General features: G+C 39.2%; 1 protein-coding gene across 1 annotated transcript in view; it reads left to right on the top strand.

The window, feature by feature from the left end:
- Positions 1 to 20,408, top strand: part of LOC103606191 (protein unc-79 homolog) — a gene marked incomplete at both ends in the record, with an annotated part of 122,513 nt that overhangs the window by 23,293 nt on the left and 78,812 nt on the right. Inside the window, 6 exons of the mRNA XM_008590782.1 lie at positions 4,528 to 4,685; positions 7,388 to 7,569; positions 9,657 to 9,858; positions 10,481 to 10,660; positions 12,207 to 12,272; positions 20,172 to 20,384. Of these exons, the coding sequence (XP_008589004.1) occupies positions 4,528 to 4,685; positions 7,388 to 7,569; positions 9,657 to 9,858; positions 10,481 to 10,660; positions 12,207 to 12,272; positions 20,172 to 20,384 (1,001 nt within the window). The remainder of the gene's footprint in view (positions 1 to 4,527; positions 4,686 to 7,387; positions 7,570 to 9,656; positions 9,859 to 10,480; positions 10,661 to 12,206; positions 12,273 to 20,171; positions 20,385 to 20,408) is intronic.

A 20,408-nucleotide genomic window follows, 5' to 3' on the forward strand; every position in this document is an offset into this window, starting at 1 on the left:
GATACATGGTTGCCCCATGTATGTATAAGTCATTGTCAATCCAAGAAAATGTAATAAATGATTTTCAAATAGTTCAGAGGTGGAAGAGATCATTTCTGGATTAATGATTGAGGAAGTGCTCAGAAGCAGATACCATATAGAAGGGCATTAAAGTAATGGTAGAATTTTGATTGGTAGTGACTTGAGATGGACAGGGCATGTTGTGGAAAGCGGAAATGTCAAGAACGAACAGATGTCAGAGGTGGAAAGAAAGGGTAAGAAATGAGCAGAGCATACTTAGGTGATACCAGGGTTTTGTTTTTTGCCGGATGGTGTGGTTTTAGGGGAATTAGGGAACATGGGGCTGGAGAAGTAGGTTGGGACCCAAGTGTGAAGGGCCTCAAAGATAGGGACTTTATCTAATGATGTTTAGAGATCCATGGACGATCTTAAAACAATGAACAAAGGCAGAACTGTGCCTTAATAGAAGTATGGAGAAAAGAGAGCTCCTTTGAATACCACCCACATGTGAGGGAGTAAGAGCATGTTGCAAGAGCTTAAGGGACAGAAAGATTTAATACAGAACCTTCTTCTGAAAAGTTGGTTAGAAAAGGAAGGGAAACATCAGATAGTTAGAGGGGAAAAGGAGTGGCCAGACAGCAAGGATTTTTAGGATAATCTGAACATATTTATGGTCAGTGGGAAAGGGCCAGTGGAAAGGGCCAAAAAAGGGGAACAGCTAGTGGAACAAAGTTCTGGAAGGCAAGAGGGTGTGTAGTTAAGAACAAAGAGTGGGGTGGAAAAGAGGAGAATGCTTTCTTTTGAAAGGAGATAAGTTATGGTCAGTGGGAAAGGGCCAGTGGAAAGGGCCAAAAAAGGGGAACAGCTAGTGGAACAAGGTTCTGGAAGGCAAGAGGGTGTGTAGTTAAGAACAAAGAGTGGGGTGGAAAAGAGGAGAATGCTTTCTTTTGAAAGGAGATAAGTTTTGAGGAAAAGAGAAGAAAATTGGTAAGGGGAGTTCATAACAGGTGACAAACTTTAAGAATAGTAAATATTGATGTCTCCTGAGAGGGAGAAGGATAGAGGTTGGGTTGGGAGCTTGAGGAACAAGGAAAAAGCATGGAACAGCCCACACGAGGCAAGAAGTAGGGAGTCGACAAGGAATAACCAAAGAATTGTCAGCTCCAGGGCCCAGCTGAAGTTAGCTGGCACCAGTCCACAGTAGACCAAGTTAGCAGGAGTTTGGGTTTCTTTTTCTCCAGTTCTTAGGGGCCTGTGAGTGGATGAGAGAGTATGGGCGATGGGTTTATTCAGGATTAGGGATTATGATTTGATTGTGGTGCGATGTCAGAGGGACAAGGAATTCCAGAGTGTTGAGATGGTTTACTCTGGATCCAGTCTAAGACTGGAGGCAGATAAAGCCAGAAGAATTGATGTCTGGGAGAGGAATATAGAAAAGAGGCAAGGAAGTCTCAGTCAGGATCAGGGTGGGGAGAGCTGAGCGTTCTCGGTCTCAGAGAGGTGAGCTCAGCGGTGTATCCAATAGACTAGAGACAAAGGTCACTGTGAGACCTATGAGACCAGAGCTCAATCCACTCAGGAGCTGGCTGAGGCTTGGGAGAGGAGGAAGACTGAGCGGGCTGCCCAGTTCACCAAGCAATGCGTAGATGTTATGGGTTTCCAAAGAAAGAGGTTGGTAGGAGGACTGGAGCCAGTGGTGTGAAGCAAGGATCATCTGGGGCAAGTGAAGACTCACTGAGAGAATTGAGAGGAAATTGTGTGACCAGGGAAATGGCAAGTTTCAGCCAAGGTGGGGAGGAGGAAGCTGTATGAGTTTCCTAAGGCAGCTTTAGTAAGTTGCCACAAACTGAGTGGCTTAAGACAACAGAAATTTATTTTCTCAGAGTTCTGTATGCTAGAAGTCTGGAATCAAGGTGTCGGCAGGGCCATACTCCCTCTAAAGACTCTCGGAAAAAATCCTTCCTTGCCTCTCTCCTAGATTCTGGTGGTTGCTGGCAATCTTTGGTGTTCCTTGGCTTGTCGATGCATCACTCCAATCCCTACCGTGTGGCGTTAGTCCCTCTGAGTGTCTTTGTGTGTTCTATCCTCTTCTTATAAAGACGCCAATTATTAGATTTAGGCATGACCTCCTCCTAAGAGCATCTGCAAAGACCCTATTTCCAAATACGGTCACATTCTGAGGTTCTGGGTAGACATGAATTTTGGGGGAACACCGTTCAACCTGGTATGAAAGCATATTATGGGAAAGGGGGAAGGATTTATTTACAGAAGATTCTGGGCAGTAAAATGGGAATTCTACAGGTACAATGGGAAGAAGAGCAGGTGGAAGGGTCACATGGCTGACCTGGATGTGGGGAGGAGCAGGAATGATCCGTAAGTGTCAGTGTGAAGGATCAGACAAGCAGCAAATCCACGCAACAGCAATGGTGGAACAAGGTCAGGAGTTAGGCAGATGCTCTGTTAATTCAAGGGGAATAGGAATACTAAATGGGCCCTTTTTTAATTGTTAAAGCAACCTCCACCTAAAACGTACCCATGCTGAATGGATTCTTCGTGCCATGGGACCTCCAACTTGGCCTTTGGGGTACATAGCCCAGATTTTCTGCCAGCACAGAAACCATGATGGACAGTGAAAGGACCTGAGGGAAGGACAGCCTTCCTCTTTTAAACAAGGCTGCCTTAGAGAACTGGGAAAGTCAAATGGGACAGTCCAAATCCAGGGTTGTTTTTTTTTTTCTTTTGTCATTGAGATGGGTTTCTAGCAGTGCTGTATATGGTTTGCCTCTGTCAACTAAATTAAAATTTACATGAAGGGACAGACTATATGTTCTTTTTCCTTTGCATTCTTCCTAGGGCCTATTATTGTGCTAGGGAAGTATCTTCATTCTTATCCTCAGGATGATAACAATAGCTCGAGGGTTTTGAATCCCTGCTATGTGCCAAGCACTCTGCAGAATCTCATCTAATACAACCTATGTTGGGAGGGACCAAAGGCTCAGAGGAGTTAAGAAATGTGCACACGTTGTACAGCTAATGAATGGCAGGGTTGGGATTAGATCCATATTTGTCTGACTTCCATTACTCAGATGACGTATGCGGTGTTCGAACATTGCTCTTTTTCCTTCTATAGCTCTGGTATGTCTTCCGAGAACAAGCACCTCTAGTCCATTGTACCTCAATATGCTCTCTGTAGAATGGAGATGGTATGTGTCGCTGTCCCCACCTCTTAGCAGTTGCATCATGAGCTTTTTAAAGTCACAAATAGCTTTAATTCTGATATTAACTCTAGAGCCAAATAGGAAACAGACACAAGGCGTACTTTAAGTAATTGAATAAAATTTTGAAACCAATAATATATTATTATCGAAAATATATTCTGAACTATTCTGGTAGAACTTGATAGGGACTTTGCTTAACTTTGCTAAGGTGCAAGATGTTATCAAGTCTCTCTCTCTCTCTCTCTCACTGTCTTTTCCTTCTCCCCTTTCTCCCTTCCTCCCCATCACTAAATTCAGTCCTGTTTTGGTTTCTTAGATGAATATTAGTGTTGACTTCTTGATTAAATGTTGGCTTCTTCTCAGGCAGACTGCCCCTGGGAGGTGGAAAGAGGGCCACTGGTGCCCCAGATCGTCGTTTTGCTTTGTGACTGAGATTTCAGAAGGAGAAAGACCCTCTCTCTCCCAGAGCTGATATCAGTCACCAAAAAAAGGATTCTGACATTCCCACGCCTGGGTCATGTGCCCACTCCTACACTAATCACTCCATTCTGAGTATTGAAGTGCTTTGATTGGCCTGTGTTTTGTGTCCACCCTTATGATAGGAAAGGTGGGACAGCTTGACTGACAACTGCCCATTCTTGGAGGGGCTGTTATTAATTCCCCAGAATAAGGGGAAAGGGCTGCAGGGCAGGCAAAACCAACAAAACCTCCCAGATGTTCACTATAAGAGAGTTCTAAAAATTCACTTATCACCCCATCAATTTTGCATATTATTTAGCAGTCATTATTCATTTATAATATGTGATTTTTAATTTTTTATGTTAAAAATGTGAGTGTATGTTAAGTGGTGTCTTTCTATATTGATCCTTAAAGTAATTTCTTTTTTTTTTTTTTGTCTTTTTCTGTGTCCGGCAACGGATCGCAACCCTCAGTGTTGCCCCCATACCGGACCAGGACCGGCAACGGGATCGCAACCCTCGGTGTTGCCCCTGCGCCTCGCTCAGCCAGTGAGCGGGAACCGGTCTGTATGTGGGATCCGAACCCTCGGCAGGAGCGCCACCGCGCTTCTCAAGCGGCGCACTAGCGCAGTGCGCCACCGGGCCGACCCTTAAAGTAATTTCTTAAAAAAAACAATTAACAGAACAGAGTACAGGAAAAGTTTCTCAGAGGATCGTAGTCTTGTGCATGAGTGTAATTTCATCAGAAGCAGCTGCCTATTAACTGTGCTTCCCATCAGTTAAGACAGCAGGGTTTCCTTCTGCGGGCGAGGCTGTGATGACCACACACTTGCTTCTTCTTGCTTCCCCAGCCTGTGGAGGGTCGTCAAGTCCGAGTTCTCCCAGCTCTCTTCACTGGCAGTTCCTCTCCTTCTCCACGCTCTGTCACTTCCTCATGGTGCTGACATCTTCTGGACAATCATAAATGGCAATTTCAACAGCAAAGACTGGAAGATGAGGTTTGAAGCAGGTACCTCTGTATTAGCTTTAAAATCCTCTCTGGGTCACAAGGTAAACCAGGCGTCCTGTCACGACACCTATTTTTGGTCCTCCATGCTCTTCCTTTCTTCCTAAAGGGCATGCTCCTGCTTGCTGGTGTTCTTCGGTGATTCTACTTAGCTGAACTTCCTCTGTAAATTGACAGTATTTTGCACAGTGATCCTTAGGTGGGGTGACCCTACCCAAGTTTGCCTAGGTGTTGTTATGCCTCTTATCCAAGTTTAATTATTAACTGCACGCTTGTTTACTCCCAGATGGGTCCCGGCTGGGGTGATAATCTGGTCACCCTATTAGGTTACTTGCATCAAAGTTACTGGGAATGTTTATGAAAAATGCAGATTACTGGGTTCCACCCTATATCTACTGAATCAGAATCTCAAGGCAGAGGAAAGAGAGGGTTTAGGTCAGAAACTTAGATTTAATAAGTTCTCCAGGTAATTCAATGAGGTTTGAGAATATCTGCCATATACCCTTCCCATTGAGGCATCAGGGACCAAGTCTGGTGCAGTGATGGGTATAGCTTGCTAATGCTTGGAATGGCCAGTTCTCAGGGTCACGTGATGAAAGAGGAACCTGGAAGTGTTCTCTTAGCCTCACATCTGCCAGCTCACCGTCTCCCCAGTCTGCTAGCCAGCTGGGACAGCATGCTATCGTGGGGCTTATCAGAACAGTTTCATATATTTTAGTGTCTCAAAAGTTTGGCATAGAAATGGAAGTTGCATCAGGTGAGTCAACTATTATACCTTAGAGTTCAGTTCCCAAATATCTGCCCATTTCAAAGAGTTCTTGTTCTTTAATGCCCACGTGAATCCCAGGGGCTACTTTATTTATATGATAGCACGTGATGTGGTAGGGAATTAGAGTAAGATTTTCTAGCAAAAGTTCACATGGTATAAGCAACATTTATTTGATAGGTTTTTAAGAAAATGAAGTAGACAAATATTAACTATACTCTTTTATTTCCAGTTAGGGATTAGATTGTTGTCAGATTAATTTTCTCAATCACAGTTCTGATTGTTACTTTTCTACTTAAAATTTTAATTAAAATTTAAAAAAAAATTTTTTAATGGGTTTTCAATGGCTGGAGAATAAAGGTCAGACTCCTTAAGCTGACATTCAAAGCCTCCCATAGGCTACCTACAGATGTTTGCAGTCTCATTTCCACTCTTCTTTCTATTCAACCATTGCTGTTTTCCCATTGCTTCCTGCTTCCCCCTTCCTCCATGCCTTGGCCATTCCGTGCTCTCCATCTGAAATCCTCTTCCTTCAAGGCCCTACTCAAATGCCACCTCCATTTGATTCACCTTCCAATGCCACCATTGAGTTCCACCATTTTGGTCTCCTTGGTGGAAAATGGTTTCTTTATTGCCTAATCTCCTATAGCATTTTATTTGTACCCCATTAAAGGCATTTACTTATTTTTATATTACATTTTAGTTATGGTTGTACCTCTTTTGTCTCTTTTAGTCAACTTGACTTTGAAGTCAGAGTTATGAGTGATTCATCTTTCCATTTACTTCCATCTCCACCTAAGTGTCTAAGACAGTTTCTTAGTGACACATATTCATGCTTAATATATATTTTTAAAAATAAATAAATTGATGAATTTATTGAGTAAATATTAAATGTTCTAGGTACTATGGGAGCAATAAAAAGAAGTGTAAGAGCAGATTCCTTTTCTCAGAACGCTCCCAATTTAATTGACGAGACCAAATATAAACATGTAAGAGGTTAACAAACTTTATAAAAGGCATGAATATAATTCAAGACGACAAAAGAAGATACATCATATAGCTATATATGAGCACACAAAAGCCATATGTAAATTAACAGTGTGTAAATGAGTAGTTTTTTTACAGGAGTTTATGGAATGGAAAGGTCACTCTAGGAGGTCACAGTAGACTTTACAGAACAAGTAGAATTTTAGCAGTAGATTCTTCAAGGACGGCAGAATGTCAATAAGTAAAAAAGAGTAGAAACAATGTTCTAGGCTGCTGGAACAGCTTACACAAAGTACTGAAATGTCTTAATTCATATCACACTATGTTGTTTTACTAGCTATTATAACTTTTTATAAAGCTATGCTTTTAAGAGTGGCTGGAACCATTCAACACAAACTGCAAAGTAATGAGAAATCTATCAAGTAAGTCTATATTTATATCGTGGAAGAAGTACGTGGCCTCTGTAGCCCCAGGAAGTGTCTGTTTGGTTTTGTCATTTCACATCATGACTTATTAAGGGCAGAGTAGGGAGCCCAGGACCTAGAGGCAGGGTGGTGGACACCTCCCATCTTCTTCTGTAGTCTGCAGAGTTTCTATGGAATAGCCACAGAAATGAGCATAGAGGCATTTTGAATAGTTTGAAATGTAGCTAAAAGTTAAACAAAGAGAAAGGCCATTAAAAAATATAAAGGGCAACCCAGAGCTAAATCAAGGTTGCCTGGCAGAAAAATGTTACACTGAGTAGAAACAATCTCTGCTGCACAGAGGAAATGGAACACTCATGAAGGCATTAGAATTTCCTTTTGGTATTTAAAATCACCATGTAGGGGGCCCAGAAGTAACTTTTTCTCTGTGGGTTCAGTTCTCAGAATGTCTGATAAATATATATGTATGTGTACGTGTTGTACATATATACACATATGTATAAAATCTTCTGTGTTTTACATTGCAGTGGAAAAAGTGGCTGTTATTTGTAGATTTCTGGATATTCACTCAGTGACCAAAAACCACCTGCTGAAGTACTCCCTGGCACATGCCTTCTGCTGCTTTCTGACGGCTGTGGAGGATGTCAATCCAGCAGTGGCTACCAGAGCTGGTCTCCTGCTAGACACCATAAAGAGGCCAGCACTGCAGGTGATGAGTGATGTGTGTTATTGCTTTTCAGACTGTTTGTGTCAGCACTACCAAGTCACTGAGTTATTTTTTACATGTCTTAGTCTGTTCCACCTACTATAACAAAATACCATAAACTGGGTGGCTTATAAACAACAGAAGTTTTTATTTCTCACAGTTCTGGAAGCTGAGAAGTTCAAGATCAAGGTGCTGACAGATTCATTGTCTGGTGAGGGCCTGTTTTATGGTTCACAGATGGTGGCTTTTGCTGTATCCTCACTTGGTGGAAGGAGCAAAGCAGCTCTTTGGGGCCTCTTATAAAAAGGCACTAATCCTATTCATGAGAGCTCTGCCTGCATGACCTAATCACCTCTCAAAGGTCCCACCTCCTCGCACTATCACACTGGTGATTTTCAACATATGAATTTTGGGGGGATGAACATTCAGACTGCAGTGTCATATAAACACATGTGATACTGATGATGATGATGATAATAGTGGAAATGTTTGAACTGGAAAAAAACTCCCAGAACCGCACCTTATTAAAAGATTCCTTGTTTTTATTTGTTGATACTTTCTTTTCGATCTTTGTTCATATGCTGATATCACTTTTGGACAGATGTAATTATTGTATATGTGTAACTTTTTAGTGTGCGTGGCAGATTTTTAAACTAGGCTGGATTATCTTATACCATTTAGCTGGCTCCTGGGCTGGAAGCCCCTGTCATTAGAGCCTACGTATTAAGTGAAATTACATGAATTATAATGTTAATCACAGTAAAAGAAAGTAAGTATGCTACCACAATGAAACATCACAAATCAAAGCCAAAGAGACATGGGATATGAGACCTGAAGAGAGATGTATATTTATCTTGTTTGGCATCTTTATTTTACAGTTAAGAAACCAAGTCTCTGAGAGATAATGTGCCTTATCAAAGGACACAGAGTGAATTAGTGAGAGAACAAGGACTAGAACTTCCAAAGTCCTGATTTACTGTTTTTCCATATTTGACATCTGATTTATTTTTTGTTGTTATTATTGAAACTAATAATGGCAAGAGCTAACATTTGTCAAATAGGTACCATGTTGCCAGGGCAGTGTACTAAAAGTGTCCTATCGAGCATTATCTCTCACAGTACCCTTTTGTGTGTTCCCATTTTACAGATAGAGAAGGTGTGAGTTAGAAAGGTTAAGGAACTTTTCCAGAGTCACATAGCTAGTAGGTGGCAGAATAAACTCAGACTGACTCATAATAAAGTCCATGTTCTTAATTCTGTGTGTGTGTGTGTGCATACACACTGCCACCCAATCCAGTAGAAGGGTTCTTCCTGTATTTTAAGACCAAGAATCACGGACAAACTGTGCAGGATCTGAAAAATTGTAGGGTTATGTTTCCTGTAGCACACCCTCTCTTGTTTAATTCCCACTTGTCTTCTGGATAGTCCTCTGTTGGTCTTACTAGGTAGTTGTATGTCCTACCCCTGGTCAGGGCCAGGAACATGGGAGGCACTCCCATGAATGAATGAGATAGCTGGATGAATTATAATTTTAAAATTTTGTTCATTTAAAAAGAGGAGGAATGGTAGACTCGTATACTAGAGAAATGGATTCTTAATCCATTCCGACTTTGTTTTTTTAACATTCTACTTTCTACTCACATTCTAAGAAGACAAGGTGACTTTACTTTCTTTTAGAATCATGAAATCTAGGATTGAAAGGGAATTTAAAGACCATCTTCTCGTGTATTCTAAAATGTAGCTGTGAAAGTATGCTTCTTTAAATGAAAACTACAGACATTGAAAAAGATAGATTGGTTTGAGGGTTTTGGATTAAGTGGTTATTATATAATACATTAGAAAACCAATAGCATACATTTAGTTTAGATTTCTGAATCAAAATTCAAGATATTCTACAGTTAGGAGGAACTCCTGTTTTGCATTCTTTCCCTACCAAAAATTCCAATAAAAAAATTTCAATTGGATTATTTTACATTATAAGTATAGATCAAATAGGTTGCCTTGTTTCATTGACTTTGCCTAGTATATTGGCTTTGAAATAATTTAGATGTTTATACATCTAACTTTCTTTTTTCCCTCCTCTTTCCCAGGGTTTGTGTCTCTGTCTTGACTTCCAATTTGATACTGTGGTTAAAGACCGACCCACGATATTGAGCAAGCTTTTACTCTTGCATTTTCTTAAGCAAGATATTCCTGCTTTGAGCTGGGAGTTCTTTGTCAATAGATTTGAGACGCTTTCTTTGGAAGCTCAGCTACATTTGGATTGTAACAAAGAATTTCCTTTTCCTACAAGTAGGTAAAACAAAGAACTTGCTGTAAACAGTCTCAGTTCCTATTGTGCTTCCTAGATAAGCAGAAGATACTCTGTGTGTAGTTTAATTTCCCATATGGAGGATGCCTTGACTTTATGTACCCCATTCATCAAATGTTTATTGAATACCTACTGTAGCAATCCATAGATGTATAAGTATATTCTGGCATTCCAAGATCAGAATTTTTCTCATTTTCCTGAGGACCTATGAATACCGATTGTGACTATGTGTTTCTTAAATGTTATTCAATCATTATGTTTATAATGTTTGTGAGCAATTTTGTGAGATATATTTGCACCTTGCAAACTCACTCTTACATGCTTCTTAATAAGTTACCTACAGCTCTAAATAGATGGGGAAAAGACTTTTTTTGCTCAACTATCAACAAGATTAGATAATTTAATCTTATGGTCCAAACAGAAAAATGATAGGCAATAGCCATGATTTTTTATGTAAGACTCACCAGAGAGGCAGATGGATGACTCATGCCTCCGTGGAAGATGTATTTTAATATTGAAACTACACAGATGAATTGTTTCAAACTGGCTGTATTACATACCTAGTAAAGCAAAATGATAGCCTCTTTAATTCCTTTTGCAAAGCCATCACTGCTGTGAGGACCAATGTTGCTAACCTCAGTGATGCAGCGTTATGGAAGATCAAGAGGGCTCGCTTTGCAAGGAACCGCCAGAAGAGCGTGCGTTCCCTGAGGGACAGCGTGAAGGGACCTGTGGAGTCCAAGAGGGCGCTCTCCCTCCCAGAAACCCTCACCTCCAAAATTCGTTGAGTACCTTCCTCCATCCCTCTATTAAATCTGTTTAATGTCTTTCTGAAGCTGACTTGTCATGTCGAATGTTCACAGAGAGTAGCATATTTAGCAAACTGAACTTGTTCAGCCAATCTGGCTTTCAGATTCCCTAGAGAATCACGCCAGTGGTGTAAATGCCATGGGTGGCTTTCTCCAGTTTGTGGGTGCAGCAAAGCTCTGATATAGCAGTAGATTGTTTTTGAAATGTAGAAGGCAGCATGTCCATTGATGCTTGGCATGAAACTTAGGAGAAGCCTTTGCTCCTAAAGCTTAGAACATGAAGGTTTGCACCACCGGCCTTGTAACCTAAGAGCTTTCTGAGTAAGACACAGACAATAAGAGTCATGGCAGCTAAGGAGAAAGAATTCAAATTTGGAGTGGATTTTTTTTCATGCATGATGGAAATAGCCACACAAGCCCCCAGATAAACTAATAATAATAGTTGCTTTTGAAAAAGAAAAATCAGGCTGAGGAGAAGTTGAATTTCTGCCCGATTTAACAGATAATTTATAAATAAAAAAAGCTTCATTGCCAATTCCCAGATAAACTAATAATAATAGTTGCTTTTGAAAAAGAAAAATCAGGCTGAGGAGAAGTTGCATTTCTGCCCGATTTAACAGATAATTTATAAATAAAAAAAGCTTCATTGCCAATTAAAAAAAAAAAAGACCATATACACCATATACCAGACCATTTATTGTAAAGGTCTTTCTTTATATTGCATATTTAAAGAAAATAAAATTTTCCTTAAATTATCAAATGACTAGATAAACTTTAATGATTAGCAGTGGCTCATGAATGACAAATAATTAAAATTCATAACTAAATAACCATATTGAGTATATTTAAATATATTATTAACTTGTAAAATTTATTAAATAATTTAATCCTTAAACAACTGCTGCGAAGTTAATAAAAATAACACCTTAAAACGTATTTCTTATGCTGTCAGAAGCTGAAAGGTTTGCTTTTTATTGGCATTTACTAAAAGACAGCCTTATAAAACAACCATTTTTAATTATAAATGTGATTTTATTTTATTTATTATATTTTATGACAAGCTCCAGAAATATGGTATTTTGAACTTTGGAAGAGTCAATGAAAGCCCAGGTGGCCATTTAAGAATAACCTGCACAAGGGCTAGGCCCCAGGTGAAATTGTTTCAGATCCTAGAAACCGATACCTAGATTAAGTAAACAACAATTTTTATATGAATGTCCCAGCTCTTTTATAACCTAACTGATCAGTTTCAGATATAAAGTTTATGTATTGTTATTTCTTGCTAACTGATTCACATGATAATTTTGAAGATTAAGAATTGAAGTAACATTGAAGGATGTTCTTGAGATTCAAATAAAACCACAAAACCTTTGTTACATAAACATCTTTTATGTGATGTTAATTACAGATAGGAAAACTAAACTTTCCCCTGCTATCCAATGCATTTAGCACTGAGTATATTTTCTAGGCTCAAGTTGTTTGTAATGCTTATTTAAATAGAGTTGTTGTTGATTTTTAAGCTATGAGGTTGACCAGGCATGAGCAGTCTGCTCCAGCTCTCGGTGGGACACCCGAACAGACACCAGGTGGGTACTTCTGATATTGAAGGGCTTGTGCAAGTGTCTATCACAGGTGGACAAGGTAAAGAATGCAGTGTCTCTAACTGGACTGGGATTTACGAGGATTTGCAAGCTCCAAAGAGTCTTACTCCAAATGCTCAAGTGTTTGAGCCCCTGACGTGGCAATTCTTTCCATCTTAATATTAGCAGATGACTTTTGATCCCATTAACTTTTGGTCCAGTAAGAAGCATCATATTACCTGAGTATGCACCTTTCTCCAGGGAGCCAATATGAATAGAACTATACATAGTACTTATATTTGTATGTGTATTTACACATAGAAATATTATGTTTATATATATCTGCTATAGGAAAAACATACATTTCATTTACATTTAAAAGGCTATACATTTGAACCACCATCACCCACTCATCCCTTTAGCCATTCCTGATTCTTTGCAACTCTACATGCATTTCTGTTTCTCAGAGACTGGAGGATTTCCATTGTTTGGAGGACTGTAGGATCATATTCAGCATAGAACAATGTAACTATGATCTAATGTTTCATGATATATTACAATTTATCATGAAGCTTATCCTAAGGGTTCAAGGGACATTGGCAAGGAATTTACAGATTGAAGGTTATGCACGAGAACGGTGCCATGACTCCTTGGGAAGACTGAAGCTTCTGAATACCTGTTTATTTGTCAGAAACAAACTTGGGAACTACTACCTGTGTATCATGCTAAAGCTTATCCTAAGGGTTCAAGGGACATTGGCAAGGAATTTACAGATTGAAGGTTATGCACGTGAACGGTGCCATGACTCCTTGGGAAGACTGAAGCTTCTGAATACCTGTTTATTTGTCAGAAACAAACTTGGGAACTACTACCTGTGTATCATGCTATACAACATTTGGTTTTCCATCTATCAGTAGTTTTAAGACAGACTTCAGAATGGTACTGACACTCTCAGAAGGAAAATTTCAAGTATGGAAACTCTGAAGGTCATGTGTATAACGTGTTACAAAAAGCACACTCGAGAGAGAGGGCGGAAGCAGGAGAGGAAAAGAGAGAGAGAGAGCCCCAAGGTCAGGAACACAGTTGGCAGATGGTGGCCAAAGTGTATTTTCTCTTTTAAAATTGATGAGAAAAAAGGAATAGCAAACACTTGGTAGGGTCTCTCTATCTTTTACATGTTACTCGTGTCTCTACTGTGCTGTGATTTAAAAAAAAAATAAAATAAGACTTTCTGATCCTGAGCTTCAATAGAAATGTGAAATTCATCCAGTTCTCCTTCAGTTAAGGCATTTTTGAGATTGTTCTTATGCAGTTTCATAGCTTGTCTTTGTTTCATCCCAGCTAATCTTTAATTATTATTATTAACCATTTTAACAATCCAAGCAAAGTAGTTCTCTCACATCTCTGTGAGAAAATGTGTACATGTGTTTCCTGAAGTAAAGAAAAGCCTTTAGGCATCTAATTATTTCACCAAAAGTGACCGGATGGAAAAAAGGCAGATAATAGCATTGTTGGAATTAAATATGAAGCTAAAACTTCTGGAAGGACAATTTATTCATAACTACCATAAGCAAAATTTGCTTAAATTTGGAAACAGCTGGCCAGTTTATATGGTAATTTCAAACTAGTGATTCATTTCTGCATTATTTTTTACTGGACACTGAGTGTTCTAACTTGGGAGCAAAGACATGCCAGAATAATCATAAGATTTGCTGGATGGTTTAACATAGTAATTAAACGGTAACTGAGGAACTTGCTACTTAACAAACATACTTTTATTTGGTCCAATTAATGAGCTCCTCTGTGCAGACTTCTTATTGATGAGGCCTGAAATAAAGCAGATGCCCTTTAATTAGGTGGCAAGACTTAATTTTAATTGCTGTTTAAGCTGAACTTTTTGGCATTTGGTTTACAATTTATGTCTCTGATATTAGCCTTTACATAATACCCACCGCAAATAGAATAGAAAATTCTGTTTTCTCTAGAAGGTATACTCAGCAAGGCTTATAAAGAGCTGCATTCCTCTGACATTTCTGAGTCAAATCAAAGGCCTTTGTGCATATGAATAAAATTCATAGAATGTTATAGATAAAACATTAGATATATGTTAACATTCTCATTTTACAGAAGAAGAAACTGAGCTTCTCACAAAGGAACAAGTGTTACAAGTGTTGTTGATGATCTGGGTCTCAAGCCCAGAGGTCCTGTGCTCTGTTACAAGGCATGCATGGTAAATGCTAGTAGACGCTCGGCACCCTCACTTTGGCCTAATTGATGAAATATACAATCTTTTTAACTGCTAATCTGAAACTTGTATAATTAGATGTAAGGTGTATTTTTCACTGATGCTGTGAGAACCAGGAATTCTTTGTCTTTGGCTATTTAGAACACCTGTTGAAGATTGACTATAGTGCAGTAGTTACATCAGCAAATACTGAATGAATGATATCAACCCCATGTGAACATAGGGTGCTTAGTCGTATCTTGTTCCTCATCCCCTGGAATGAATAATTAAATAGTTTGAGTATATAAGAATCATATTTCATATGTAGATAGTACCTCTTTACTTCTAAAGAGTGTTTTTATGCATGTCATCTTATTTTGACTTCAGAACAATTCTGGAAATATGTAAAGCAGTTTTTTTTTTTTCACTTTACATACAGGCAGGAAAACTGATGTACTGAGAGATTAAGTAATTCTGCTTAGGTGATTTGCTTAAGGTCACTTATGACGAAATAGTTACCGACTGAACTGATACTTACAGCTTGGAAACTTGACTTGCTTTCATTCTACTACAACTACCTCTTGATGATTTGGTTTTAGGGTATGGTCCAGTGGGACATGAGTCTGGTTATGGAGGTGACCTGGGCATTCAGGCCTGCCATAGCATGGCTTAAGCCCATAAGTGTCCAGACCAAAGGACCTTCCCAGTTAGGACCCCAGATTGGTTCAGAGCTATCCCAACCCCTCACAGGAGTTGCATATTTCCAGTTCTACTCCAGCCTGCAGAGAAACCTGGAAATCTCTTGGCCTGCATCTGTAGAGAAGGTGCCCAATGCTAGTTAGCCCTGGTAAAACTCTCGTATATTGATTGACCTTTTCCTGCCTCTTCATTAGTATCCCACCCTAGAATTCCAAATAACTTCTCTTTGGGCTCTCTCTTTCTGCAGATGGTTTTCAATCTACTTCTTTACTAACTTGCAAAATGCCTGTAGATTATTAAGATCCAATAAATCAAAGAGTATAGTTTTTTATAGGAATGCTCTTGTTTGAAATTACATTTTTTGGAAATGACAATTTTTATTCAACAAACATTTATTACGTACCTGCTGTACTAGAAAATATGAGTAATACAAAGATGCACCAGAAATATTTATACTTTCAAGTTGCATGTGATCAAGTAAGGGAGATAAAGCATGAACATCTGTAAACTCTCATCTAAAGTGACATTGACAGTACTTAGGATGGGTCATGTCAAATGCAAATGGAAGAAGGGTCTCCTACCAGTTGGAGCCATAAGGGAAGCTCTTGTGAACAGGTGGCTTTTCAGCCAGGCTTTGTTCGGTGGACAGGATGTAAACACATTTTGACAGGAGGTGGGACAGGAAGAGGCAAAGGCAGGGATCGAGAGCATATGAGGATATGCAGTTAGCCGCCGGCCCCAGCCTTCTGTGGCTGTGTGCACACACAACACAACTGCTGTGAGTGAAGCTTTAAGTTGATGTAATGAGCTAGGAAGATCGTGAGGCAGTGTAATTAGAACTACCGACAGGATGCAACCTTATTTATGGTGTTTGGGCATTGGCTTCTCTGGACCAAATTCAGAGTAAGCTCATGAAAGGGGTCTTTTTTCCCTCTACCTAATTGTCACTTGTTGGTTTAACAGAGGGGTCAGTGAGTCAGTTTATACGGAGGAATGTTCCTGTTTCCCTGCTGTTTTGAGACTTCATCAATTTTTCTCTTATGTAGAATATAGGACCTGAAATATTTATTTGAATCCAGTGTACTTAAACAGACATTTATGAATAGTAAGCATCTACTGCATGTGCTGATCTAACCCACCAGGTACTGCCCCATATTCTGTGAGGGATATAAAAGTGGATAAAATATAGAACTTGGCTTCAAGGAGCCCTTGCTCTTATCAGGGAAGTAAGGCAAATGAATAAATAAAAAGTCTGTCTTGCATAATAGTTATGTGCCACATGAGAGTTAGGAAATGTTAAAGGAAATTTTCCTTCATTCTTCTTTTTCTTTCTCCCATCTTCTCTCCTTTCTTGTCTTTGGAAATTCATAGAACTTAGGGATCACATCACATCCAATTGCTGACAGGGTGGGTGTATGTAATAAGAATGGTTTGGGGGGACCAGATCTATGTCATAAAATTGGGAGGGGGCTAGAGGACCACCTTGCAAGGTGAAGAAAGTGCCATGAGCAGACACAAAGGTGAAGAAATACTGGCTCCATTGTGAGATCCCCAGCTCATAAGAATGTTGAACATTCTGGGTGGACTAACAGGAGATAAGTCTGGAAATGCAGATCCTGATCTTGCCTGGTTTCAAATCATCTGAATAAATACCATTGTGTTATACTTTGGAGTTTCAATCAGTTATGCAACTCTGTGGATGGACTGTGATGGACTCAGTCCATGTTCAAGTTATAGCAGGGGTAGCTCTGCCTCCGTGATTATAAAGACACTTACATTTTTCCCTATAGAAATAATATAATCAAACCTCTTAACATGTTAAATCTCTATGGTTAAGACAGATACAGGAATTTTATAGGTCGTAATTCAAAACTACTGAGTGTTTTAATTGTCACACCTTAGAGAACATAGTGAAAGCATTTAATTTTAAAATTAAAGTTTCATACCTTTTGTAGATAACTAAAACAATAACATTGTCTTTATCAATAAAGAACATTTCAGCTTGTCTGCAGCTCATTTTTATAAGGGGTTTGATTAAGGCAGCTTTTCTTTATGAAGAGTGTGCCAGCCACAAGCTTACTCTATTTTAAAGAAAGACAGTGAACAAAGTGCAGACTTGCAAAGCCCACAACTGGAAAGGTAAATTATTGGAATGAAAAGAGATTTTTTTTTTTTACTTTATACAAAAGGTTCCATTAAGAGTACACAACGTTTTGTTAAAGATCACTCATTACTGCATATTCAGGGAGAGCAAAACAAGAACAGCAAACTCACAGCTAAAGCACTGAAGATCAATGACGGTGAATGTGCAGTGAGGCTGGGGCTCAGATGAAATCATACTTGGTCATTAGGAAGATATGAAAACGTCCGCTTGCAATGGGAAGAAAAGTCCTGAAATATTTAAGTTGAAGTCTGATGGCTTATTTTCTAGACTTGAATTGGAATGGAATGAAGTGGGAGCGGGATCCTAGGCAGACCTTGTAGAGAACTTTCTTTCTTTTGCACTGAGATCCCTAGATTCTCAGGGATATCCAGCAAAGATGCAACTCAAATACTCCCCAGTTTCATTTTTTAACTTTGAGACATTGGAGTCAAGCCAGTCTGGGCTTGGAAGTGGCTGAGCAGGTCTGAGTGATATGTGCTCCCTTAAACCTTGCACCCTAGAGCTAAAATGAATTAATGAATGAAGCTATATTATAACAGCCATCACTTGCCGCTCCAGTAACATTGGACCCCATATAATCTAGACATTCCATTTGTCACATTCTTGGCCCAAACTGCCCAAAGCAAAAATGGCCTTCTAGTTGTAAAATAATACTCTGGAGGAGAAAAAAATCAAGAGTAAATACTTTTTAATGCTGAAAAGATAGTTCTCTAAACTTTTTCTATTTTTTTTTTTTTTTTACAGGGAGGGATTTACATAGGTATTGCTTTGGTCAAATCCTATATTACAAATATTAAATTTAATTATAATGTACAGCAATGCTTCACATTTCTGGCCTCTCACTGAAATAATAAATTGATTTTTTTTCTGATGCATGCCTGATAAATAATGATAATGTTTATTGATCACTCTCTGCACGTGAAACACTGTAACGAACAAATCCTTAGGTTTTATTTGAATAAAATCCTCTAAAGTACATTACACATATTTATTCTTTCATGAACAAACTCTGTGAGACAGAAAATGTTAATGTCCTAGAGTCATATTGAAATGCATTAGATAGTTTCCTCTATATTAGAGGCTCTTAGACTAAGTTGTGGCCTCTTCACTTATTGTCAAACATCTCTTCTCAGTATATCACTTTTGAACAGACCAATGTTCTTCTGATTGTCTGGGGAGACTAGACAACCAAGCTTGTTACCTTATGTGCAGGTCTAAACAAGTAAATTCTGAGTTCGACCTTCACTACTATCCCAAAGAAAAATGGTTGTGCTCGAGATAGTTTATTTCTACAGTCACCAGAAACATTTTTTATATCTTGCTTCTCTTGGTTGTGTCCTGGAAGATTGAGATTGTGTCAAATTAATTGAAGAGTTAGTGGATATAAATTAATACCTAGCTCTTTATTGCATCCTTTATACCATAATTATAATGGATGTAACCGAGGTTTGGTTTATAGTGGTTTGTAACCAAAGCTTGTCATCATTTATTTATTTTATTTTATTTTTATTTATTTATTTATTTATTTATTTGTCTTTTTCCGTGTCTGGCAACGGATCGCAACCCTCAGTGTTGCCCCCGTACCGGACCGGGGACCGGCAACGGGATCGCAACCCTCGGGGTCACTCCCGCGCCTCGCTCAGCCAGTGAGCGGGAACCAGTCTGTATGTGGGATCCGAACCCTCGGGCAGGAGCGCCGCTGCGCTTCCCAAGCGGCGCACTTATCCAGTGCGCCACCGGGCCGGCCCCCGCTTGTCATCATTTAGTAGAACTTTTCCTTGCAGGATGAGAGACAAGAATGCTAACGTGCTGATCTAACCCACCAGATAAAAACTCTGTTTTCAATTTAGAATTTCTAATGTTGTTCATCAAAAGGGGGACAAGAATGCAAAGAGTATTTTGAATAAGCCCCCAAACATACATATAGAAGAGGAATGTCACTCTTTCTTCCCTAAAGTCCTAAGCCAAACCTCATGAGAAAGGGCAGAAGAGCAAAAGGAGATAGGGTATAATTTCTGACTTTGACACTGGACAATGTCAGGGAGCTTCTCAGGTTTGATTATTTATTAGGCTAACAGGAAGTTGAGGGCTAAGGTATCTTTTCTTTCCATGTGAACTTTCAGCTCACCTTCATGTGATGTTTTTCTGTTTTTAAAAGTTCATGCTTTTCTGTCTGTGTTTCCCCGCCTTGTTTGTTTCTCATTACATACAGCGGGCTTATAATTTGCTATGTATAATTTTGACGGTCTCATTCAAAGAGTACACATTGGGAATATCTCATGATTTGGAAAAGAAAACTTATTTTTGCATCAGCTGATTCATGAACATAACTGAATTGAGATAATAATTTAAACAATATAACACAATGGCTTTTTTGTGCTCAGTGGATTTTTAGACTATTTTTTTCTGCAGTTATTCTTACATGCTTAATTTACAAAGCTGGAAGGGAAACTTCTCTTTACCAATGAGGATAAAAGTTTGCCAAGATATTAAAAAATTTGCTAAATAAATGCGATGTTAATTTAGATTTTTGTCTTATTGTTTGAGGATAACCTTGCTTTATAGTGCCTTATTTTTATTTCCAGTCCCTTATTACTTCAGATTACTTGGTTGTTGACGAACACTGTAACTTCCACCCCTGGACTAATGCTATGCTTAGTAGGCCATATTGTGCCTTTAAGTTTTTTTGTCTGGAACAGAACCTTTAAATATTTAGTACAAGCAGAAACAATGATGCTTTGTCAATATCTAAGTGAGATTTTAGTGTAAACTGACTTGTGGGGGAGCTGCCCACTGACAGCCCTTCTTGCACTGACAGGGCAACAGTCTCCTGAGAATGACAACACCATCAAGGACCTGCTCCCGGAAGATGCTGGGATCGACCACCAGACAGTCCACCAGCTGATTACAGTGCTCATGAAGTTCATGGCCAAGGATGAAAGCAGCGCTGAGTCGGACATCAGCAGTGCCAAGGCCTTCAACACCGTCAAGCGACACCTGTACGTCTTGCTTGGCTACGACCAACAGGAAGGTTGCTTCATGATTGCGCCTCAAA

The sequence above is a fragment of the Galeopterus variegatus genome, unplaced genomic scaffold (genome assembly GCF_000696425.1).
Source record: "Galeopterus variegatus unplaced genomic scaffold, G_variegatus-3.0.2 Scaffold6365, whole genome shotgun sequence".
Lineage (NCBI taxonomy): Eukaryota > Metazoa > Chordata > Mammalia > Dermoptera > Cynocephalidae > Galeopterus > Galeopterus variegatus.